The sequence below is a fragment of the Eretmochelys imbricata genome, chromosome 11 (genome assembly GCF_965152235.1).
Source record: "Eretmochelys imbricata isolate rEreImb1 chromosome 11, rEreImb1.hap1, whole genome shotgun sequence".
Taxonomy (NCBI): Eukaryota; Metazoa; Chordata; order Testudines; family Cheloniidae; genus Eretmochelys; species Eretmochelys imbricata.
Window position 1 is genome coordinate 12764508 of NC_135582.1, and position 25928 is coordinate 12790435.

Below are 25928 nucleotides of genomic sequence, written 5' to 3' on the forward strand. Positions count from 1 at the left end.
TAAAGAACTGTGTTTCTTTTCCATTTTCAGATTTGAGGGGTTGGGGGAGGGTTCCTCATCCCTCTCTTATACTCTTCTTCCTGCCCTTTCTCCCCCTCCCCCCAACTGGGACATTTTAAGTCAAACTGAAACCAAACTATTCATTTCATTTTGAAATATTTATTTGAAACCAAGTTTCTTGTTTGTTTCTGATCAGAAAAAATCAAAATAAATTTTTTTGTCAAGGAATATTTTGGTGCATAAAATTGTTTTGATCAGCTCTACTAATGCTCTGGTAGGTTCTCCAACCCACTCTGGCTTAACTCCATGGCCAATCAGTCTGCTAATGAACTCTGTGTTCACACTGAAAGGCAATGCTAGCAAAAGGCTAATGCTTTTGGAAAGCAGCAGGGGAGAAACTGGTTTAGACGATGCAAATCTGAACAACCCAAGACAAAAAACCCTAACTTCCCATATCCATGTTGTAATACAGGAAACTATTTCCTGTCTGGAGTCTGGATTGTGCTGTCAGGTTCATGGGTTCACATTACAACCCCTACAGAGGTTCTATTACTTGGAGTCTGAACACAGTATGTTTCTATAAAGTTCAAATGCACTCCACACACATCTGCCAACCCACTCCCCCTAAAACTAATCTCACAAAAATGAACATTGACCTGTCAGAATAATGTGCTATCTCTTCTTCCTGATCTGGGAAAATTTCAGCAGCCAGCTGTATCCTAGAAAGGAGACTAACTATCAGTAATGTAAATACACTGAGTTATCACTTGATCAAGACTGAGTCTATTTAAAGAGCTGGAGAAAAGCTGTCTTGGCATTTTTCTATCAGCACTTGGAATACTCCAGCCAGCATCCTTTCCTAACTATCATTTAACCACTTGGTGCTATCTCACGTACCCAATAAGCCAGGAGAAGCAATATGCTCTATGGTGCCCCCATAGCTATTAGACTCTGATCGTCTCTGAGGATCTGTCTACACTGAGGGGGTGAAATGTCTGTTCTTAGATTAACTAACTTGAGTTAAAAAAGCAGTGAAGATATGGCAAGTCTATTTTTAACTTGGGTTAGCAGTTCCAGTTACAGCCTATAAAGGAGCTTGGAGTTGAACTCAAGCTACTAACCCCAGTTAAAAGCGGAGTTGCCTTGTCTGCACTGCTATTTTAACCCAAGTTAGCTAATGTGGGTTAGCTAAACTGAGTCAAGAACACACCTTTTATTTGCAGTGGAGACATACCCTTAAGGGACTGGTGGGAGCTCTCAATAGGGTACTCATTTAAAACCAGACTGAACACAGCACTGAAGTGCAGACTGGGGAGAACAACCCCACGCTGCTCACAAGATAGCTTAGGGGTCTTTTCTCTTATTTCTAGGATTCTATGATAGCCTTACTGACAAATGCATGTTGTTGTTTTTTAAATCAGCAACACTACATAGCTCCAAAAGCTATAGAGGAGCCAGACAAGTGGGGAGAACAACCCCACGCTGCTCACAAGATAGCTTAGGGGTCTTTTCTCTTATTTCTAGGATTCTATGATAGCCTTACTGACAAATGCATGTTGTTGTTTTTTAAATCAGCAACACTACATAGCTCCAAAAGCTATAGAGGAGCCAGACAAGTTCTATTTCATCTCATGCTTCCTCAAAGTAACAGACAAATGTGATGTGATGTTGGTGGCTGGTGGTGATGTGCAAGGCAGAAAGAACACAGCTGGATTGTCAGATGCCAGATTGAGAGTAGGAAAAGCAGAGCAAGAGGTGGAGGGAATCCAGTTGTGGCTTATACAGTGAAAGTTTGATATGGAAAATAAACAGGGAAGCACCAGAGAGGGAGAAGGATTGAGGGAAATCTCACTAATCTTCCTTCTTCCTAGCCATGGCTGACTTTCCCTCAGGACAGAAGTGCAAGATGCTGGCTTCCCTGGTCTTCCTACTTGAAAGAACTTTGCCTAAGCAGGTTTCTCATCTATATTCAGTTCCCAAAGATCTCAACCCCCTCTTGGTTGAAGGACTTATCTTTCTCGGCTTGCAAGAGCTCTGTTTCCTTGTGTCTATCTAGTGATAAGATGTCAAAATGGCCTTCTGTCTCGGCTAATATCTTCCAAAGTTCAGTGACCTTGTTTCAAGAGGCAGGATGACCTCATGTTGTTTCCCCCTTCCTGTGGGTTTCCCCTCCCCCTGTACGTACATAGGGCTTCCATGGTTTTGATTCTAGGAAGCTTAATTTACATAGAAGACAGTGTGATGTTCCCTCCTGTCTGGGAGAGACCCATTTCCGACTTTGTTTGAGCACAGACTGACAAGCCTAATATTCATGAGTATTCATAATTCCTTATGTAGTGTTAATACATACAATTCACAATGTCAACTACCAGTTGCTATAGGCATTCATAAAACACCTCACTTATTATACTTTTATAACACAGCAATATTGTCTATAATCAGTTGATTCAATTGCTCATCACTTGAGGTTCAGGCCCCCTTCCCCCACCTCTTCAGAGACCAGTAAAACTTTGTAATGTATTCTTTGAAAAGTAAAACCCAGACCAAGGTGTAGATGCCATGCTGTCTCTTCCCCATGGGTTAGCTTGACAGTTTTGTTTACCTAACATCTTAATGGACCTTCAATGTCTCTGCCTGACAGCTGGACTGGTCAGAGAAGCAAATACACATTCCTTTGTCTAGGAAGACCTGTTTATCAACTCCCCGTGACATGCCTGGCTTAAACACAGTTTAGTCAGCATTCCAGCACATATCCATAACTCTTAATACACACCTCCAGGGCTTAAATTCATCTGGAGCTATCTGGAGCGGAGCTCTGGTAAATATTTTCAAACCTCTGGGGGGCCGTGAGCCAGATTCAGGGGAGTTGCGGGGCTGAAGCCCCGAGCCCTGGGGCTCCAGGAAATACTCTAAGAGAATTTAAGCCCTGCACACTGCATACATACATCACACAAGAATATTAATGATCAGGGAGATATTAGTTTTCCAATGACATGTTACAGGACATCTTTTAGATACAGATTGTAACCACAGTGAGTTGGGGCACACTGAATTGGTCAAGCCAGCTGAAACTCATTACCTGATACCAGTGAGCCCCTTACCCTTTGGCACTAGGATGCTCTGAGTGTCAGAGAGCTGGATCAGGCCCACAGTGAGCTGCCTGACAAAGACACACTAGCGAAGATATCACTGGCTTTACCATCATCAGGGTACTCTGATTTAGGGACAGCAATACTCAGGAAGAGAGAAAACTACCCTGTCTTAGCCTGCCGTGCACTGGCTGTCCATGTGGGCCCTGCTGACACGTTAACAGTTCATTAACGTGCTTTGATTAGTCCTTTTTCAAATAGCAGTAGAATTAGATCAAGGCGCATTAACAAAGTGTTAATACACGTCAGCAGGGTCAACATGGATGGTTAGTGCAGGGTAGAGTCACAGCCCAGCTTGCCACGTTCAGATAGACAAGCCCTTAGTCTCACTGTGCCTCAGTTCTCCATCTGTAAAATGGGGATAAGAGCAGTTCTCTGTCTCATGGGGTGTTAAGAGGATAAATACATTCAAGACTGTAAGGGGATCAAATACTACAGTAAGGGCCGCTGTATAAGTATCTAAGATAGACAGGGCGTGAAACCAGCACAAACAACCTCATCCTAAGTCTGACCTAGACGCTACAATCCCTGCAGGGTGGAGGCAGCAGTTCTAGTGATAGTTCTGGTCCTACAGACAGCTGGTTCAGAAGGAACCAATTATGGGTGGAGCCCACAAGGGAGGAATAAGCAAGTTGAACTGAACTCAGTTTTTACTACACATCAGCTGAAATGTTAAAGTAAAAGAGAAACTTACATTGTATGCCTTGACTATCAGCTGGATAATGTTGTTGGAGTCTTGATGTAAAATCTCCACTGTCGTTCCGGGAATTAGTGCTGTAAAATTCTTAAAAACAAACACAGAAAGATTCACAAAATGAAATACAGAGCATGGGTTAAATTGTGCTCTCAATTCTACCAGTGTAGCCATTAACCTCAATTGTTGCTTGCATGGGATGGAGGACACAGTTTTGCCCAGAATCTATTAATTAGAGTACATGATACAGTGTAATTTTAATATGGAGCACTTGACAAAGGAAATAGGAGCATTATGGGTCCATAAAATGCTAATCAAAATCTACAGCCAAAGAAACTGGCCAAATAATGATCAGTAACCCACTCCCAACCAACCAAGGCCCACACCCATTAGATGGAGCAAGATCCAGTGGATTTGAACTTGTGTAAATGAGAGCAGAATTTGGCACACATTCCTGCCGTACAAGAAGCAAGCCTTGGATTGCATCAGAGACTGCTCTGGTGGATATGCTAGTTTGCACTGAAAAGGGTGTGGAGAATGAGATAATAAGCCATTTAGCTCTCTGTGGGTTACTAGCATGATTTTGAAATTACCAGCATTTACGATTGTCCTGCCTTTAGTGCAAGGGATGAGTTTCTGGGATAAGGTATTTTTTTAAAACCTGGATGCAAACATTTATGAGAGCACCTTCCATGCAACCATTTGCCCCCTCTCCACTTTATTTTTTATGCTGAACAACATGGTTTCCTTCTTTAAAAAATAAAAATTAAAAAGACAGCAGTGGTGGTAGGAACCCAGACTCACTTTGTGTGCGTTTCTAGAAATCCTTGAGACTGAGAATAGAAACTCTACATGTGTTTTAGCCCAGATACTATTTGAATTCCCTCAGAAAAAATATTTTTTGCTTGAAAGCTCTGGATTTAGTGATGGAAAAAATACAGCCAGGCAGAAACACCGTGCGTTCTTAGGTAATGGGATTAAGTAACAGCAGTGGGGTGAACAGGTGTGTGCTCTCTCAGATGCTGAATGGCTGGCAACTTTCCTAAAATCAGGATCAGACCAGACTCTATTTTAGGTATTCACATGATCGTAAACATTTATCTGTTTACTTTAAGACGCTTACGTGCTTTTCACTGAAACGACAAGACTTTCAGTGTCTGCAGAGGCACAACTGGGTGAGTTCAACTTATGCAAGAATTTCCAGGCTTTACAGCACAGCTCTTGCTCACATGTATTTAATTCAGAGTTGTTCCTCCTTTCCTTCCACACCAGCCTGCTTCATTCTATTCCTGTTAGAAGGAAGACTATTCCAAGTGTCACTAACGGCTCTTTCCCCACCAATTGATCACATAAAAACCATCTCCCTGCTGGGTTGTTCAACAGCACTTACCTTGTAAAGTATATAATGAGCTTTTGTCACAGCAAATATGAGATGAATGTTGTTTTCATCCAGTTTCTCCCCAAGAAGTGCTAGGGAAGGATAATCCTAGGAAAACAGATCAGAAAGACTCATTTGTGACACAGAAACAAAGAGCAATTTAATGTTTATTCTAACTAGAGCAGCAGATTTCCTTATGGAAACACAGCATGTGTTATTCTTATGCAGAGTCCTTATAGTGTAGTTATAGCCAGAAAAGTGACATATTCTCTCTGTATATGTATTTCTTACACACCTATCACATGCAAATGCCAACAAAATCAGCTACAGCAAACAACCCATCTGAAACACTGAACTTCCCACTCTTTACTTTGCCATCAGTGAGTGCATGGATTTAAATTAGTTGCTATCTTCAAGGAAGGGAGATGAGGCCATTATCTGGGGTTACTGTCATGGGAAATCTACTGCAGAGAGAGAGAGAGAGAGAGAGAGATCTGACATTATTTTGCCCTGAAAGTGGTAAAATCCATTGTCTGCTCCTTGTGTCTTAGAGTAATGACAAGAAAATAAGCAGCTTAACATCAGAGTTTTAACTTTAGCCCTGCAAAGCCCACATAGATGTGGGGGAGTGAGATGGATTCTATGTGGCCCTGCACACCATCAATAGACCATCTGCAGGATCTTCACTGTGTTGATTAAATGAAGACGACAGAAAGAGGTTGGCTGGAATTTCAGATCCCAGGCTGAGTTTGCAGTTAGGGGAGAAAACCCCACCATCTTTTTACTTGCATACTGATCAAGTTTAATTTGGAGCCAGTGAGATGAAAAACATGGAAGCCCGTGGATTCCTTCTTTGCCAATTTCACAATATAACGCCACACCAATACACAGAAAGTAGGAGTGACCAATGGAAATGTAATTTTATTGGTTACAAATTCAAACAGGCAAAACAAAAATTAGCTTGCTTCAAGGACTCCAGCCTGTTGTCATAAGGCAGCCAGCCAGGAAAGCCTGGCATAATGAGGGTGGGGAACCTTCTATGTACATTCAGGAACACAACAATCATTAGGGTTTGTAAGCAGCAGAATAAAGCGTAGATCTGCAGAACACTTGATAATTACACAGAATACAAGGACTCATTCACCCAGGAAGTAACCTGCAGTCTCCTCTGTTGACTCACTTGTAATTTCCAAAGAAAGAAAGAAAGAAAGAAAGAAAGAAAGAAAGAAAGAAAGAAAGAAAGAAAGAAAGAAAGAAAGAAAGAAAGAAAGAAAGAAAGAAAGAAAGGTTATTTTGTCTATTATCATTTAATATTTATATAACTATCAGACCCAGAAGCCCCAGTCAGGAACAGGGCTACATTGTCTAGATAATGTACACACAGGCCCTGCACTGAAGAGATGACAGACAATCTACTGCACATGTACTAGAAGAGGAGTATGACATTTTACATTTTCTTTACACTCTGTGGACGAATCTTGCCATGATTTGGGATGTCAAATGAACCTTTCCCATGTGCAACTAACCCTGAGGGGTCTGCAGGCTTGAAAGTCTGTTTAGCCATTTTTGGATGCTACAGGAAACAATGGGACTGGATAGGAGGGATAGCTCAGTGGTTTGAGCATTGGCTTGCTAAACCCAGGTTTGTGAGTTCAATCCTTGAGGGGGCCATTTAGGGATCAGAGGCAAAAAAAAACTGGGGATTGGTCCTGCTTTGAGCAGGGGGGTGGACTAGATGACCTCTTGAGGTCCCTTCCAACCTTGATATTCTGTGATGGCTCAGGGACTTGGCAGTGCAAGAGGAGTCTTTCACTTGTAGACTGCCGACTCAAATTAAGCCCCCACGGTAGTAGGGAGTGCAAGTTGTTGACATCTGTCAAAGGGTCCTGCAAGATCAGCTCTTTTAAGAGGGGTATTTTGAAACCAAATAAATAAATGCAAGGAATTTGCTGACACTCAAAGCTTTCGAAGCGCCCAATAAAAAGGGAACCCAGCACACAGGAGGCACTGTGGTTTATTCTCACCAGCTGGTTGGACGCACTGTATTCGTTCGCCTCATTCAGGTGACACTGGCCATCATGTGGCTGGACCAGTCCACCTAACTTCCCGTCCAGTGCTATGTGCGGCACGTCGTCTGTCGTGAAGACCAGCAAGTGAGAGGCCTCTTTCCGCCAGCCAATCTTCTCCTGGGTGGAAACAAAACCAGGAGAGAGTCATCAGTCTCCTTTTCTGAGCCAAGTGCTTCTCAGGTTGTGCTGTGTATTGTCCCAGCCCCACTCCCATACAACAGAGGAGTCTCTGTTATCACTGATTAAAAGGATACTGCCGGCCTGTCCGCCGACTCCTGACCAGGGATAAAACTCAGGAACCCCTTTGGGTACCATTTCCCAACATTTCTTTCCAGTAAGATTATTTAAAAAGGCACTAGGAGGTATGTACATAAGTGAACCATCCACCAGACCCTCTCTATGCTGCTCCAGGAATAAGCATTTCAGCTGCTTTTATAGCCAAAGGAGACCTGCCAAATTCCTCCAAACACAGTAAATCTGATCTTGTTTCCTCAGCAACATGGAATTGCCATGCTGCTGCAAACAGCATGGAGCGATAGTGAGAGCTGTACTCATAATGGATGGCATTTTCATTAAATACTGATCATAAAAAGCTATTCCGAGGTGTAATACACCAGACGAGGTCTCTACCCATATAGCACTCACACCCCATACACAAACTCAGCGTAGGTTTTTACTTCACAGTTAATCTGGGCTCTTACTTGGTGTCATCGTAGGGCTACAACTTTGTCACCGAGGTCATGGTGGTCAGAGAAATCATGAATTTGAGCAACATTCATGAAATCTTGGCAGTGGCTGTAAAAACACATTTGATTAGGTCCCCAAGCCAAGTGGCGTTGTGATCCTGTGCACCAGGTCGCAATGCCTGGGGTGGAGAGCCAGGTCCAGACACATGGGACAGGAGCTGTCATTATGGGGTGAGTGTGGCGTGGGCTTGCTCTCCAGTCCCCCGGCAAACCCCATCCCAAACGTCACCTGTTGTGTCTGTTGATGTAGTGGAAATTACATTATTTGGTGACCTTTTCATTACTGATCCTTTTCTTCCTGCATCTCTACTATGAAATTAACTAAAAATTTCCCTGCTAAAATCAGAGCCTTATTTATCCCTAACTGTTTTGGACTAGGATGTAGGTGGTCTTGCCTAGTAGTTAGAGCAGGAGTCTGTTCTAGTGGGCAGTGCAGGCAGCCAGGTTGGGGAACAAAGCCAAGGCTCATCACCAGAGGCAACTGTCAGTTACCAGAGCCAGGAGTCAAGCCAGATCAAAGCTGAGGGTCAAAGCCAAGGTCAGATGCCATATGCCAGAGGCAAGGGTCAAGCCAGACTCAGGGACAGAAATCAGAGGATCAGGGTCGGAGCCAGGACTGGTCACTGACGACTGGAGTCGAGGCATAAGGGCAGGAGGAGAGGCAAGGATTAAGCATGGTGCAGGAGCATGGTGGAAACAGGAGTGAAGGTGGGGTAAGGCAGGAGCCAGAAGCAGACCAGGAAGCTGGGTGCAAGAGACGGACACAAGCATGGTCCAATGGAGCACCACAGGGAACCACCTTGTTACTCAGACAAACTTCCTGTTCCTCCTCCTGGGTTAAAATAGCGTAGTTGGACCAATCAGTGGAGCTGGGTGATCCTCCAATCACAGCTCCTGTGGGTGGTGCCTTGGCTGGGGCTATAGCTCTAGTAGATTCTCAGCCCACCTGGTTTCAGTAGCCATTAGATGGAAGCTAGAATGTGGTAGGTGTCTGGGGATTCTCTTGAACCAAGGCCACCACACTAACTCTCCTCCTGGCTGCACACAAAACCCTCCCATCCGAGTTTGGTGGTGTTTTACACCCAGGTTAGCTGGCTCATCTGGAGCTGGGGGCTAAAACCCAAGTGGTACTTTCACTTGAGCTGATAACCTGCCCACTTTGCAGTGAGGACAGGGGTCTGGGGCTAAACTACACAAGCACTGATAGTCCTCCAGTGCCTTCCCACAATTCCCCCATCTGCCCAAAAGGACAGACATGTTCTCCCACAATTCACAGGGAAAGTATCACAGAGCAGCTCAGCTTACCTCTGCACAAAGGACCATGGGGTAGGCCCCCAGAAGCCCTAGTGACATACAGTGAGAGTGCAGCACTAGTGAGGACACAATAACTTGGGTGGGGCTGTGCAGTGAGCCTGCTCACTATCAGGCTAGGCTATACCCAGATATCAATCAACCACATTAACTCTGCAGGGAAGGCACATCCTTCAACAGAGAAATCCTCCTAGCTACCTGGAGAGAATGCTCACTCAGGTCATACTCTGACTGGCTCCTCCGAGAGCCTGCAGTACGGGCTGCAGAACAGTGCCAGGAGTATCCCTTGCTACTTATGCATAAGGGCCAGACACAATTACAATCTGTGCTCAGGAGAGCACAGGGACTGCTCCCTCTGCACTCCTCCATGGAGGCAGGGCACTGCGTGGGGAAGTGCTCTACCCTATATGTTTCCATCCTTTGGAGCTCCGGGAGGCATTCTTCCTTCATGATGTAAAATGCTTCCCTGTCCTCTCCTAAGGCACTCCAGCTCTGCACCACCCACAAAAGCACCGCTGTGCTTTTAAAAGCACAATCAAGGTTTAGATCCCCTTTTTGGGGCACCTGTAAGGCAAGAATGGCATTTCAAAATTCATTGTTGCTGGTTGTTAATCCATAATGTTACAGCACATTCCACCAATGCTCCTGGATTGCATGGACCCCAGGCTACATGTAGGTGCAATTCAAAGCCCAGATGATTGCACTAACAAGCCCTAGATACATATGATGGGGCAGAACAGTCCCAGAATAGGCCCTCCACTCTTAGCTTCTCCCTTTGGTGCAGTGGAGTCCAAGGCTGGGATTTTCAAATACACCTAAGCAGTTTGGGAGTACAAGTTCTCTCGACTTTGACAGACACGTGTTTTCATGAGTGATTTAGGCACTTCTGAAAACCGCAATCCAACTCTGGTGAGTTTCCTGGTAATTTCAATATTTCAATTCAATCAATCAAAGAAACAACTTCCCAGTTTATATTTCTCCTTTTTGACATGGTTGCTAACCCGAGGTTTTCATAATGGCATTTCTAAAGAGCCACACAATGAATATAAGATTGTAGGAACAAATACTTGCCAGTCACGTGGCTAACACACCAGTCTCACTCATTCTCTCTCCCACCCCCACTGTCCTGGAACAGGCACATTCCAGCTCATTTTGCAATGTGCATTTTTGATCTGGCAAGCACAAGGTATTTGACAGACCTGATCTCTTGGACAAATGGCAAAAAAAACTTCTCAGCAACATGCAACTCCTCACGTACTGGAGTGAAAAAAAACACTTTAATGTTAAACCATATCAAGCATTGGATGTGCAAGTACTTTGCGATACCTCCCTTCTCTATCCCTTTGGGAGGTCAAAAGCTGACATAGTTCGCAGGACTGAGTCCAAAACAACCCCAATGAGGTTAGAAGGATTAAGCTAGAGTTTCATTAGCTGTGAAACGTGTCTGCATAGACAGAACTGGCTGCATTTAAAAAGTGGTTATTAGGCCATTCAAAAGTATGCTGCTTCTATTCATCGGACTATTGAGACCACCTTTAAATCAAGAGCCGACTCTCTTTTAATGTAGTTTCCCTTATTCTTGTACTTAAGCCAAACACAGGGAAACTTAAAAAATGACTTTTCTTTAAAAAGGGAAAGAGATTTTGTACTAAGCCAGACAAATCACACTGGAGATTTCTGGTCCAATTAATAATAAGCATAGTCCCCTGGAAGAAGAAAACTGGCCCAAGATTTTGTTTGAAGAAAAAAACAAATGTTGATATTTAACCATTTACCTGTTGCCTTTGTTAGCTAAGGAGCAAAATCTATCACCTGAAAGGGTTGGAGGCTGCGTTAATTTTCAGGCTCACTCATTTTTGTATTTTCAAAAAGCAGGGCTCTGAACAAGTGCATTGGTGCTCTAGACAACACTGAAGTTTGGCATTTAATTCCCTTCCCTGGCTACTATCACCTAACCCACCATTTCACCCATCCTTCTCCTGCCATCTCGTCCTCCAAAAGGACACCATTTTCTGCCTGGTGAGCAGCACCCATGAAGGGCCAAATCCTGAGAGGTATTAAGCACCTTCTGGCTCCCACCAATTTCAGTGGCAGTTGAAGGTGCCCAGAACCACTCAAGATCTGGGTCTAAATTTTCAATAGCATCCACCAGTTTTAACCCTCTAAACCCAATACTCAGGGAAGCTGATCCCCTCACAGCCACAGCGCAGATCAATGGGAGCTGCAGGCATTCAGCACCGTTGAGGAGTAGGTCCCAGATGTCTCAAATTGGGCGCCAAAATTAGACATGCACATTATTTGTAGCAAAAAAACGGATGGTAACTGGAAAGGGAAAGATGCCTCTATGGATTGTAAGTTTTTCACGAAAATTCCTATTAACTAGAATCTTTGCTGGTGGTGTGGCTCACCGTTCACTGGATAGGGAAGACATCGGGGAAAGGAGCAACTCTTGTAGCTTCCTACCAGATCTGGCTTTAGTAGCCACGTGCTTCCCAATTATTCCCGGAATGAAACTAGCTTCTCTTTCTAATATATGACTTGTGTTATGGACAGGCAGGGCTAGACCCAAGGTTTGTGGAAGGAAGCCATTAAATACTCCCCAAAGTAGAGGAAGGTCAAGGGAAGTTTAAGCAGTGCATATATATATATTTAATATGTTTATTTTGGCACTAACCTTTGACTAAGTTAAAGGTGGCAAGGGCATGTGTGGAGCAGGAAAGGAGACTTTCAGGGCAGGGAATGCATAGGAGGGGAATGGAGAGGAAAACCAAATTGCGGTAGGGCTGCCAATGCACTGGGTGGAACTACTAGGAACCAGGAGGACATGTGAAACCTGCACAAGGCCAGCCAACCAAGTGTACGTAACCAGTTCAGAGGAAACCAGCATTTCACACAGCCTTAAGCAACTACATCATAAAAGTGCTGAAACATGCAGCCAGTCATTCTTCGGTAGTTAGTTTCTATCATGAAATGCAGAACACACTGCTCCGTTTATGATCATAAAAACATCCAACCAGACTTTAGTTTATTTCTACCCAGCTAACAATTTGAAAAAAAAACGTGGAGATATATTTGTTCCCCCCCCCCACACACATCCTTTTAAAAAAATCTATATCCGCGAGACAGAAGGTGACCTTACAAAAGGAAGGGATACAGGGTCTGATCTCAAGCCAAGCGACGTCAATAGGAGCTTTTCCATTGGTTTCAATGGGGTTTGCATCAGGCCCGTAACTCCATGAGTAAGCAACATTGCTTCCTCTAGAGAGGGAGCAACAACTGAAAGCATAAAGCAGCAACGAGCTTCAAGCCTTCTGTACTAAAACCAGTATTTCCAATGGTAAAAAAATAAATCAAGCCTTCACTGCAATTTTAGCAGATCCCAAGATCTCTGAACTCTGCTGGAGAATGAAAAACCAACAAATCTTATACCAAATTTTTCAAACTTGGATGCCTAAAGTATCTAAATTCCTATTTAGGCACCCAAATAAAAGAGGCCTGATTTTCAGATGCACTGGGCACTCTGAGCCCCCAGTGAACACGTGTAGAAAAACAGGGCATTTTATTATTGTGATATAGGATCTTTAGAAGCACATATATGATTTAGGAGCACAAATCCCAGTGGCTCTCAAAGGTACTTGTGTTCCTAAGTCACTTAGGCACTTCTGAAAATATTGCCCTAAAAGTTAGGTACCTAGAGTGGGATTTTCAGATTATGCGCCAAATGTATAGACATGAATTGGAGGAGGAATGGAAAGCAATGAGTTCGGGGTTTGTTTCTAAGTGATTTGCCCTTTGTACTGCTCAAGTCAAATTTCCAAAGGGAAAATATATATATAACCAAGCAATCGGGACTAATCACTCTTATTTTCTTCCTGCAGCTCACTTCATAGAACGTAGGAGTCACAAACTTCTTAGGCATTGACAATATTTGTACTTTTAAAATTAAACACAGCAGGAAGCCAAAAAGCTGCAAGTAGAAAATGTAATTACAGAAGACTGGTTAATATTCCTGTCTAGCCAGTTTAGCCTCAGTATAAAAGCTCATTGTGCCTGGCTTTTTCATTGCCTAAGACAGTTAGCCCATCCGTGTTGATTTTTACCATAACATCTTTCAAAAAGAAGCCAGATGTTGGTACTGCTATTAGTTTGTATTTATTGTACAAATCTTTCCCACTCTAGGATCTAAAAAAAAAAAAAAGAGCGAAATGAGACCGGCCAAAAGAGTAATGACTCGGGGATACAGAACTTCTCAGACAGCTAACTCAGAAAAGCAGCACTGTACTAGGCATTGAATACACTTAAATATTTAGACAATTTAGATATTCAAAGAAACTAGCACTGCCTCCAAATGTGGGTATCCAACCTGAGACACCTTAAAAAGGGGCCTGATTTTCAGAAATGCCGATCAGGAAAGTTGGGCACCCAAAAATCAAGGCACCTAAAGATCTCTAGTCTAGTCTTTTGAAAATCTTGGCCCTGTAATTGGGATAACATTAAGGGAAACACAGGAAGTGCAGGAGCCAGATGCCAAGCAAAACGCATGTATAAGACAGAAGATACCCATACCGACTGCCAAAGTGACTGCTGATATTGTTTGTATTGTGTCCCTTCACTGTGATCAGTGGAGGTGTCCTGGAGATCCCAGCCACACAGTGGGAACTTGGCCATTTACACCACAATTCAAGATGGTGCAATGTGCATTGACTTCCCTGGTTGACCTGGTCTCCTAACTGGAATGGAAGGGATTGTCAGTGCCATGCCCCTTCTGTCCCACCTCCAGAAGAAGCCAGTAGTTCCTCTCCCCTTACTCAGGAGGATCTACAAAGAGCTATCCTTTCCATATGGGGGGAATAAATATTATCACATTTTAAACAATCATAACAAAACCTCACCTGGGGTCACCAGTACGAAGTGAAACTGAGGCCATAAGCACCAAAAACACAGGCCTTCACTGCTTGAACTAAAGGAAAACACTCCTTTAGCTGTTAGCAAAAGTATGCTCTTATCATCTCTGAAAACAAATTCCTAGAGGAATGTAACACTACTTAAACTGCAATCAGGCCGTGTTATTGCAGCATAGACATGCCCCTAGATTTCAAGTTCCTTGGAGCAGTTATTGTGTCTCCCTCTACATTTTGTACAGTGTTGAAAGTGCTGTTGGAGCACAGCAAATAATACACTAATGATTAATTAATACACTACATTGTTCAGAACTTTCAGCACCAAAAGCACAGGATTTTAACAGCTTGAGTCAAAGGAGTTATACCATTAGCTAGTAACACTAATTGGTTGTTATCCTCAATGTAGGCCAGCCATTATAAGAAGATATGATTCACACACACACTCAACAGGTGTGTTATGCACAGATATATATTGTTGGCACTTCAAAGAATTCCATCACTTCACTCAAGCATATAGAATGCAGATTTCTTCCAAGATAGTCAATAGGGGCACCCACAGAACTGACAATGGAATCAACTCTTACAGCTCTAAATTCACATCTGCAAGGACTCACATTCTTTATCCCTTTGAACTATGCAAGATACTAATGGTTGTTTTCCATACATAAAAATCTATAAAATAATAATAAAAAACCCCTTTCCACTGTATCTTTGTTATGTACTCTCTGCAAATTTAATCGTGATTTCCAAGAAATCACCAAATGCTGAAGGTCTTTTTTCTATTGCAAGAATAGAGTTGAGGAAAGCTCCTAAACCTCCTTTTTGTTGTGCTTTAAAACTCAAGCAGCACAAGCAACCAGTGACTCACCTTGCACACAGCAGCCTGCAGGATTGCATCAAAGCCACCTTCTGGAGCATCTCTGTTCCGGGAAACCTTCTGTTTCTGAACTTCTTCATTGAAACTGTCCACTTTATCCGTGAGGGACAAGAGATGGCGGAATCCAAAGGATGGGACACAGTGTGGAAATAACTTGTAACTGGAAGCAGAAATAGAGAAATAGAAATGAAAGGGGTGTGCTTAAGTGCCCTGAGGACAGAATGAGGAGCTAGGAATTGCAGAGTTCTGTTCCCAGTTCTAACACAGGTAAGTCCCCCCAGACAAGTCACCCAAAGCCAAGTGTTCCAATGCTGCTTCTCAATTTGATAACCCCCAGTTCTGGATGCTCAACTAGAAACGCCTCCCAAAGAGCAGGAATTGTGGTTGCTCAACAGTCCTGGGAAAACTCAAAAGTTGAGGCACCCAAAGTCAGAGGTCACTTTTGAAAACATGGGCTTCGCCGTTAAGTTTTGGCTCCTGTATGATAGGGCTAGGATTGCTTTATCACTTAGGACTGTTTGAATCTACAGCACACTAGCTGCTGCACCATGTAAGCGATATTAGAAAGACAAAACAAAGCAATGAACCAGAGATCTGAGCATGATAAACCAGAAGGCTCAGGGCTCTGGACCCAGCTGATGTCACAGATTAGCATGATGTCTAGGAAACACTGCCAACTCCTGGTTGAGCACTTCCACCCTGATCTCTAACATGCTTACACTACGTGACATTCATGACACCTAAGCAGTTTTCCAAATTGATAATCATCCTTATTATTGATATTGCACTTAAAGCACCACACAGATATGAACTAATTCATCCCTACAGCATCAATCTGAGGCAGGTGAGTAACTATTATCTCAGTTTTCCCAGTCCCCAGATAAGTCAGTGGCAGAGTTGGGATTAGAATGCCCTTCAGCCCCTGTGCCAATTCCACCATGTTACTCTGCTTTTGGCTCAAGCACTAGGTTCTGATTGGAGTTAATATCTTCAGCCCAATTGATTGTGTCTCACAAAACACATCACATGTGTAAGCACTGCAGCTTTAGCTCTCAACCTGTTTTGCTGGGGTAGGAGATTTTCACAGTTTAACAACCTCAAACCCAAATAGCTAACATTCTGCAGCCTAAACAGAGACTATCTTTTAGTGCTAGGTTAATTACGTGGAAAAAACAGTGAATGCATGGGGGTTTGGGAGGGGAGGAAAAAACCAATGATTTTAAAGTAAGTGAGTCTAGAGAGTAAGACTTTTACTGATTCATTATTAACTTGTAAAATAACCCAAGAGAACAATTAAAGGCCTTTGGTGCCAGCTTTATATTCAGGGCACCATTTGACTTAACATAGCTTAAAAGATGCTTTTAATAGGCCGAAGATTCTTTTTTAACATAACCCACTGAGAATTCAGATTCCTTACTCGCCAGTCATGTATGCAGGTGTACAATGTTCAGTCTCCAGGGACCAAGGATAAGCTCTTTTAACTGAACTTCAGGTATTTATCACACTGCTATGTACATACCCATATGTAAGTGCACTTTACAGTAGTGATTGTATTGTGTGCAATGACATCATCTACCTTGGGTACCCTACATGCAGAAGGGAACAAATCATCCAGTGAGGTTTCTAGCTTTGTAGGGTTAAAAAAAAAAAGAACTAGATAAATTCATGGAGGATAGGTCCATCAATGGCTATTAGCCAGGATGGGCAGGGATGGTGTCCCTAGCCTCTGTTTGCCAGAAGCTGTGTGACAGGAGATGAATTACTTGGTGATTACCTGTTCTGTTCATTCCCTCTGGGGCACTTGGCATTGGCCACTGTCGGAAGACAGGACACTGGGCTAGATGGACCTTTGGTCTGACCAAGTATGGCCATTCTTATGTTCGTATGTACATATTTGCCTACCGATTTAAAATGCATGATGGCATACAGGAAGAATGAAGAAAAGAAAGAGGATATAAACAACAGCTCAGAGGGGCCTGCTACATGTGCAGGGGATAGCATGGTGTGATCACTTGTGATCAAGCTTTTGCTCAGGGTTCCTATTCACTTATAGGGGCAACTCAAGGTGTTTGTGCTCTTCAAAGCCTTGACTTATCTGGGGCTCAGCAAGAGGCTCCTATTGCTGGCTCTGAGTAAAATGCCTGGGGGGCTAGTAGTCAGATTCTATCAGCTGAGGACCCTCTCACCTTTGAGATCTGCTCATCTTGGCACATCACCAGAGCCCAGGCTAGTGCACATCAGGGCAGGGAGAAGATGCTGAGTTAGCACTGGGTGTGTTCATTTCCCCCTACACATAGTTTTATGGACATTTACGATAGTCACTTGTTGACATGAACCTGACTGAGCCAGAGATGTGGGCTCTGGACAGCAGCAAAATAAGAAACAGACCACGGAAATAGAAATAAATAGCATATTTTCATCATCACCGCATGCTCCCCAAGCCTTTACACTGTTCATGTCAAGACATTGTACATGCCAGTGCATAAAGATGATTGTTTCCTGGGTCCTGGTTTTTTAATACTGTCCCTGTGACAATTCAGATCTTCAGGTGAGTGATGCTGGGTGTCTGTTCATATTCTTAGAGGCCAAATCCTGGATCTTGGGTGTAACCCAAAACAAGGCACACATTAACACTGCAAAAGCACCAGAGCTCGGACTTACTCACACACACACACACACACACACACATCGCGTGCGCGTTCAGAGTTTGGGGTGATTCAGAGCTCATACCCAGCTCAGCACAGTAAGTGCTGAAAGAAACGGGCCACCCCACATCAGCTGCAATCTCTAAATCCTGCTCCAGAAACCATCTGCAAGTCAGTATCCAGAAAGCCTGTAGAGTGGGAACTCTACTGCTTTTGGTAGCCAGGAATGGGGCAAAACAGTTGTGCCCCCAGTTCCACTCCTGGCTGCAGTTTTTTGGGTGCTGGTCGGCAGAGAGCTCGGGATTTTTTACGTGTGTTTAAAAACAGCCAACCGAAAAGACCTAACTCCCTAATAAGCAAACGACCTGTGCTCTGCAAGGTAAACATGGCAATGCAATCCACTTCTATGGCAGCAATCAGGGTACAATGGCAATCCAGAGGAAAACAAACAAATAGACAAGAGGAGAAAGAACAACCCTGAAGCAGGCATTCCAGCCAAACCACTCAGATTTCTCAAGCCTCTTAAATCTCTTCCCAACCCCCCACAGCTGCTTTGGACACCTCATAAAGGTGAAGAATGTTATGATATAAAGATAGTCCGATCTAACAGGAATGTGCGCACGATGGGAAAGAAGAAGGCAGCAGCTCTAGGCTGATTTAATCAAAGGACTGCAACAGTTTGCAACTTCTCACTGCATACTCAGTTCCCCTTCCTCTTATTCCCCCTTCACCCTCCCAATGTCTCTTTCATTAGCACTGCATTTCACTGGATATAATTCATTTAATCGTATCTTATCTGTACCTCAACAAGCTCTTGCAGATCTGATTTAAATCCCTTCCCCAGCCTGCCAGAAATGTGAGACAATGGCAGTGAAGATGGCTGAGCATGTACGCTCCAGGCAGTGCTCAGATTGCAGGGGGAAAGTAGAAAGCCCTGGGTATCCCATATCTTGGTGGCAATAAGCCATCCCTATGCCCTGGAGCCTTGTCGACCGCAGCAGGTGAGCACAGCATTCAGAAGCATGGGCTTTGACTGAGTGACCCAGGACAGCCTTCAGAGTGAAAGAAAACATTCATCCCCAGAGCCAAGCGTTCATCGTTTTCGCTGCATCAGCATCCCAAAGTTGGCAACACAGGATACTTTACTTTAAGCTAAATTGAATGAAGGCCACTTTAATTCTGAATAAGTGCCTCCACACAAGGGTTTAATGCGGTTTAATTAATCCACTTTAAATTCACACTGTTAGATAATTTGGATTAATTTTCCAAAGTGTATCCCTACAGTCAAATCTTAAATCTGGTGTAAGGATATTGACGTCAATGGAGTTACACCAACATTTAATGGGCATGAGAACTAACCTGTCCTGGGGCGTATATACCCTATTCTGGCCTGGCAACCCAGGGGCTAATGCAGGAACTGCCAGCCAACCCTGATTGGCAGCCCCACAGCAGCTGGGAGAAAAAAAGAGATCTGGAGAGCAGAGGGGTGGGGTTAGGGTGACCAGACGTCCCGATTTCGGGACTGTCCCGATTTTTAGTTCTTTGTCCTGCGTCCCGACTGATGCACGGCTGATATTGCGGCTTTGGCCGCTCCAGCGTTTCTTTCTTTTTTTTCTTTTTTGCTTCCCCCATATTTTGTCCATTTCATCTGGTCACCGTAGGTGGGGCGGCTGCCAGAGGAGCAAACAGGCTAAAGAAGGAAATTCCAGCCAGCAAGCAACTGAAAAGCTGCCCAGAGAAGGGACAATCACATCTATGAGCTGGAGAAGCCTACAGAAACCAAGGGAGGTAGGAAGGAGCTCAGGGCACAGTGCAAGGAGTTGCTGAGGCCTGATTCTGCCTGCCTAGTTTAAGGGCCCTGAGCTGGAACCCAGTGGAATTGGCAGGCCTCATCCCCTACTGGATCCTTGGGACACATAAGAACTGAAGGGGTTTCCAGACCCCGCAAGCACAAGGACCCATTGACCTCGCCAATTATAAGGGGGAAACCCACACACCGCAGCAGGCCTGAGGCTAACACCCTTCATTGCCCGATTGGGACTACCACAGAGATTCAGGCAAGAGGAGATGACTGACTGTCCTGACAGATTGAGTGAACTCTGGTGCAGTGCTCCACCTGGCCAAGGGAGGAGTTGTTGCATCAGCACACCCACTCACACAAGCAATTCAACATGCCTTCAATGACCACCTGACATTACTCCCCCCCCCCCAAAGTTTCATTGTTAGAGGCCAGCCAAAACGTCTCATCTCATCTTTGAATTGAGGATTGCAGTTCACATTCGCACCCATGGTTCTGAAATTTTGGTTCCAAATCAAACCCAAAATAGACAGCAAATGTTTTTCAGTTAAGAGTTGGATGGTGCCAAAATCTCACAAGAAATGTTGTTCTTTTATGGTCTTTGGCCTAAGATAGCAGAAGCTCATAAGAACAGTTCACCCACTTTGAGTCGACTCCTGGCCCTGAGTGAGATAATCCAGATGGGAACAGCACATCCTCAGACCATCACAATTAATTTGGAAGCTACACATATGAAAACATGTCTACTAATGTGAAGCACTGACCAACCAAAAGTTTTCCCAGAGACTGCTGGCTCCAGGAACACAACTGTTCTTGGCATTTTCATGGTCAAGGGGTCAAGAGTTGCTGTGGGTGGGATTTTCAGAAGTGCTCTGAATTGATCTAACACTACTCCCACTGAAGTAAATTGGAGTTTTATCATTGACTTTAATGGGAGAGTGTTAGTTTAATGCTGAGCACTTTTGAAAAATCTCACCCCACGTGTCTAAAGCAGGAGCGTCTGGCCTTTTTCACAATAGCACAACACCACATGTAGTTGGTGCCCCCAAAAAAATGCGGGAGGGGGTTTGATGGCCAGAGGGTGTTCACATGTCCAGCAAATAAACAAAATTCCTGTCAGAAAATGCACTAACATTCCTCTCCTTTTCTGCCAAGCCAGACTCTAAGGGCCTGATTCTTCTCTCACTTAGACCAGTCTTCCTCTGGTATAATTCTACAAATTTACTCTATTTTACACTGGTGTAGATGGAAGATTTCAGGCCCAGAGTCTCTAGGCAGAGCAAACCAGAGCAAAGAAGGCTCTGAAATGACTGCAGAGCTAACAACTGAGCTGTATGGATGAGCAATAGCTTCCGGACTCCATCCATACTCTCTCCACCCGCTCCATACCCAGCATCATCATTAAAGAATGAAAAAAAAAAATAGCAACAGTTTCTAGCTCATTATCTTCAAAATACTTCAGAAGCATACATTAGTCCTCCTAAGACCAGTCCTCCCAATACCCCTGTAAGGTAGGCAAGTATTAATGTGGTCTCCATTTTAAAGAAAAGAAAGGGGAGGCAAAGAAGCTGAAGTGATTTGTCGAGGGCCACAGAGTGAGTCAGTGTCAGGGCAGGATTAGAATTCAGAAGTTGCTGCCTCCTGGTCCTTTGCTCCAACCACACCTATGTCTGCTCCTTCATCTGAGCATCCAACTGCACTGAAGAGTCTGTTATAAAGTGGGGGTTTTGCACATCTTGATGTTCTGCTGCTCCTGAGCTGTAAAAAGCTGTCCTTCTTTGTATAGCACTAGAGCATTACAACAGTGTGGCTGTGGGTGCTCAGCCCCTCTGAAAATCTGGACATAAATGTGTGTAATCCAGCTGACTCTAAAACAGCAACAACAAATCAAATCTTTCAATAATGGCCCAGGAGAACACCACTGAACCTGCAATGAGAATTACGTAGGTGGGCAACGGACAGAGTATTTTTTGGTGGAATTACATAGGGCCTGAGACAAAAATGCTCATCAAAGCCAGTGGAAAGACTCCTTATATTGTATTTTTCCATAACTGGAGATGTGCCTGAAAGAACAACAGAGCTTAACCATCATGAAGTTGGAGAGGAAGAAGGGCGAGTTAAAATCCATATTGGAATTTTGCTGATTGGACCGAGTGCTATCCCTGAATGTAAATGCGCTGTAAAGAAAAACAGTGAGCTGTATTTGCTTGCTCAGTTCCTAAACAATGCTCAGTATTGTAACCCAAATGGAAAGAAAGGATCTTATGGAACCATTGTCAAAGAAAAGTCAGCAAGAAGACGCAGCTTGCAACTGATGCATGCTGATTGAGCTGTTGCCTGCAGTAGTCCCATAATCACCCGAAGTAGACACGTCATTTCATCCAGCAGGTTCACTAACATAGTGCCTGCAGCTAGTCAGAGAGCTGTGGCAGGGTGTTATCAATCTTGCAAATGTGAAAGATCATGCAAGTCACCATAAAACAAAGAAAACTGCCTGGCATCTCTACTCTACAGGACATATGCCAGCCTAATAATAATAAATAATAATACCACCTAGCTCTTATATAGCACTTTTCATCAGTAGAGCTCAAACTAAGGTATGTATTACTACCCCTGTTTTACAGATGGGGAAACTGAGCAGGGAAGTCACACAGCGGGGAAGTGACTTGCCCTAGGCACCCAGCAGGCCAGTAGCAGAGCCAGGAATAGATCCGGGTCTCCCAAGATGTAATCCAGTGCTCTATCCACTAGGAAACACTACCTCTCTCAGCCTGCATCCCCACCCACCCCCAACTGAAGCCTGCATCACAACTGGTCAGTGGGGCTCCAGAGAACACTTACCCAATGCAGGGATTGTTTTGATATCGCGGAGCTGTGTAGGAGAAAGGAGAAATATTTTTGTCCACAAACGACCCAAACCCCAGCCGGAAATTGCTGGTGAGCTTTCTCATCTCCTCAGCCAGCTTGGTTCCCAGATTCCGAATGTTATCCAGATCATCCTTCATGGATAGCGAGAGATCCATCAAGTAATACAAATCCACAGGATAGTCTTCTACCTGACGAACCTGCACTCGGAAGGAGGTCTTGTCACCTGCAGGAATAGAACATTAGGAGGCACTGAGAAGAACTGCATTGTAGAAAGAGTCCCCTACCACAACACACACTCTTTTGAATCTGGGTCCATATTTATTCTGCTTCTACTAGATCAGTGTAACCATCAACAGCAATAGACATAAGGATTCATGTTGAAAATAGGAGCTGTTCTGCAAAGTTTCCTGTTGCAAAGTGAAACTGATATATGCAAAATCCAGATAGCACACTTTTCTTGCTGTAGCCCATTCCAACATGTATACCATTCCTTCCCTAAACTGACCACAGAAATAGCTGGAGATAAGCAAGAAAGGGGAGAGGGAAAGGAGGCTAAACATGCTTTTTGTAAATCCATTCCCATGTATATGAACTGAGAAATGTTACTCTAGTCTGTATCTACATATAGTTTTGGTGGGGGAGGTGAGGAGTCCCTCATTTTTAGTTTAGGTAGCACCTAAGTATATGCAGCACTGTATATATTATGCCAAACAAACAACAAAATGCTTATAATCTAGATACACACTTGGGTCCAAAACAATACAGAAAGAAAAGGAAGCAGCATGGATCACAGCTGAGATGCTTCATTGAATAGAGCAGATTTTTAGAAGGCTATCGAAATAGGGACCTTGGCAAACCTTGTTTGGCGGTCTGTTCAAAATAGAATGGGCATAGTCAATGAAGGAACAAGGTGGGTATGGGCAAAAGAGACAAACGGAATGGTCCAGAAAGAATCTTCAGTGGAACAGAAGGAGTGAGAAGAGTGTGGGAGGAAAGGAGGGCAAGAGATGTAGACAAGGAGGAGAAAACAAGAAGTCTGGACTTTATGCAGAAGACAAGTCAATAAAGAGATTAAAGAAAGGAGGAGACCTGGTCAGTCTCTCTGATCATGAGAAGGGATCATGTCAGCGGCATTTTGGATAGACTGGGAGTGGAGGAAAGATGAATTAGAGAGAAGACTGCTGTAGTTATAAGAGCAATGTATTTACCTGTGGTAACTGGAAGTTCTTTGAGATATGTGGCCTCGATCTGTATTCCACTGTGGGTGTGCGCACGCACTCCATGCACCGCAAGTTGTAGAATTCTTGCAAGCAGTGTTCACTGGATCGCGCATGAGCTTTTGGCCTCCTCAATGTTGAGTGCATAAAGGGCAGAGCATACTGACCACCTCCCCAATTAAATCCAATAAAGACCCGAAGTAGAAGGAAAGGAGGGCGGAAAGTAGAATACAGGCAGGAACCACACATCTCAAAGAACCTCCAGTTGCCACAAGGTAAGTAACTTCCTCTTCTTCTTTGAGTGCTTGTTCCAATGGGTATTCCACTGTGGGTGACTGACGGGCAGTACTCAAGTTGGAGGAGGATGTGAGGATGCAGACAGCAGAGTCATTTGGAGACCTCTGTCCCAAAGGATGCATCAGTGGAGGAGTTAGGTTCTAGTGCAGAACGTCTCGCAAACGTGTGGATGGAACTCCACTTGGCTGCCCTGCAAATGTCAAGCAAAGGTACTTCCTAAAGCGATGCCACTGAAGTTGCTTGAGTTCTTGTAGAATAAGCCCTCAATCCATGAGGGGGAGGAAGATGCAACAATTGGGTAACAGAGCAGGATACAGCCCAAGATCCATTTAGAGATCCTCTGGGAGACTACAGCTTGACCTCTGACTCATTCTGCTATAGTGAAATACAGTCTAGGTGATTTTTTGATTGCTTTTGTCCTTTGCAGGCAACAGCACAACGTACACTGAGGGAATGAAGTCTCCTCTCCTGCTCAGATGAATGTGGTTTTGGGGAAAAAAAAACAAAACACAGGTAAGTGGATTGGCTGGTTTATGTGAAACTCCAAAACTACTCTGAGGGTCAATTTTGGATGTAGTTGTAAAGAGACTTTGTCCTTATGGAATACAAGTGTATGGAGGATCTGCCATGAGGGCTACCAGCTCACCTACCCTCCTGGCTGAAGTAATAGCCATAAGGAATGCAACTTTCATTGACAATTGAGACATAGAACATATAGCTAATGGTTCAAAGTGAGGCTGAGTGAGTGCTGAAAATAAAAGGTTTAGATCCCACTGAGGAGTACGTTTCCTTACTGGCAAGAAGCTTCTGATTAGACCCTTCAAGAATCTGTTAATTAACAGCCGAGTGAAAATTAAATTATCATCTGATGGTGGATAGAACACACTCATTACTGCCCAGTGGACTCGAATAGAACTGAGGGAAAGCCCAGCCATTTTGAGAGAAAGATGATAGTCCAAAATAAGGGGAATATCTGCTGACTCAGGAGATAAGTATTTCTGCTGTGTCCAGATGGACAAACGCTTCTATTTCCTAGCAGAACCTTTTCTGCTATTCTTAAGGATGGTTTGGTACAGCTTCAGAGCAAGAATGTTCTGGTGTCAATGCCCGTTCAAAAACCAAGCCAGGAGATGAAGCGCTTTAGGGTTGGAATGGTTGATCCTGCTCTTCTTGTGGGTCAAGAGATTAGGAAAGTACTCAATGCTGATTAGAAGGAGATTCGGGAATCAAAATTATCTGGGCCAAATAGGGGTGATGAAAATGACTTGTGCCCTATCCTGATGAATTTTCCCTATGACCTGAAGGAGTGATAAAAGAAGAAAGGCAAAGCTCAGATGGTCGGACTGAGAGAGAAGGAAAGCATCATCTTGGGAGTGTAGCCTAGAGATCTTCTGGAAAAATGTATGTTGCATTTCTTGTTTGTTTGGGAGGAAAATAGATCCCAGTTGGGTTTCTACCATTCATTGAGCGAAGATACTATACACTTTGTCTCTTACGAGGACAGTCATAAGATCAGGTTTCAGAGTAGCAGCCGTGTTAGTCTGTATTCGCAAAAAGAAAAGGAGTACTTGTGGCACCTTAGAGACTAACAAATCGCCGATGATAAAACTGTCGAGATGCTGGTCTAGGTTTGCAAGTATTCTACGCAGCCCATGGCAGCGAGCTTCCCAGCCCAGGTCAACATTTGTATTTTTAGTGCAGTAGTGCAAGCCCAAGTCTGCCAACCTGCTACGGGCTGTGTAAACATGCCCTTAGTGTCTTCTCACTGATGGGCAAACACGCGTGGAGCTGCGCAAAACCTGGTGCCTATGCTTGTTATGAAGCATCACTGTCAAGCAGTGTAGATCCTAGATTCTCCTCTCTTCCACTGGACTAACTCCATTTAATTCAATGGGTAAAACCAGGAGGAGACTCAGATTTTGCAGCTTGGTTTAGGAGCCACAGCTATTTAAATTATTTCCCTACAGCTCTAGTTCAA

The 25928-nt window shown here is 43.9% G+C and overlaps 1 protein-coding gene across 1 annotated transcript in view; it reads right to left on the reverse strand.

The window, feature by feature from the left end:
* Nucleotides 1–25928, reverse strand: part of ITGB5 (integrin subunit beta 5) — a 115483-nt gene that overhangs the window by 58909 nt on the left and 30646 nt on the right. The window contains exons 4-8 of the mRNA XM_077830246.1: nt 22410–22659; nt 15117–15285; nt 7246–7407; nt 5234–5329; nt 3844–3933 (exon numbers count right to left, since the gene is read on the reverse strand). Of these exons, the coding sequence (XP_077686372.1) occupies nt 3844–3933; nt 5234–5329; nt 7246–7407; nt 15117–15285; nt 22410–22659 (767 nt within the window). The remainder of the gene's footprint in view (nt 1–3843; nt 3934–5233; nt 5330–7245; nt 7408–15116; nt 15286–22409; nt 22660–25928) is intronic.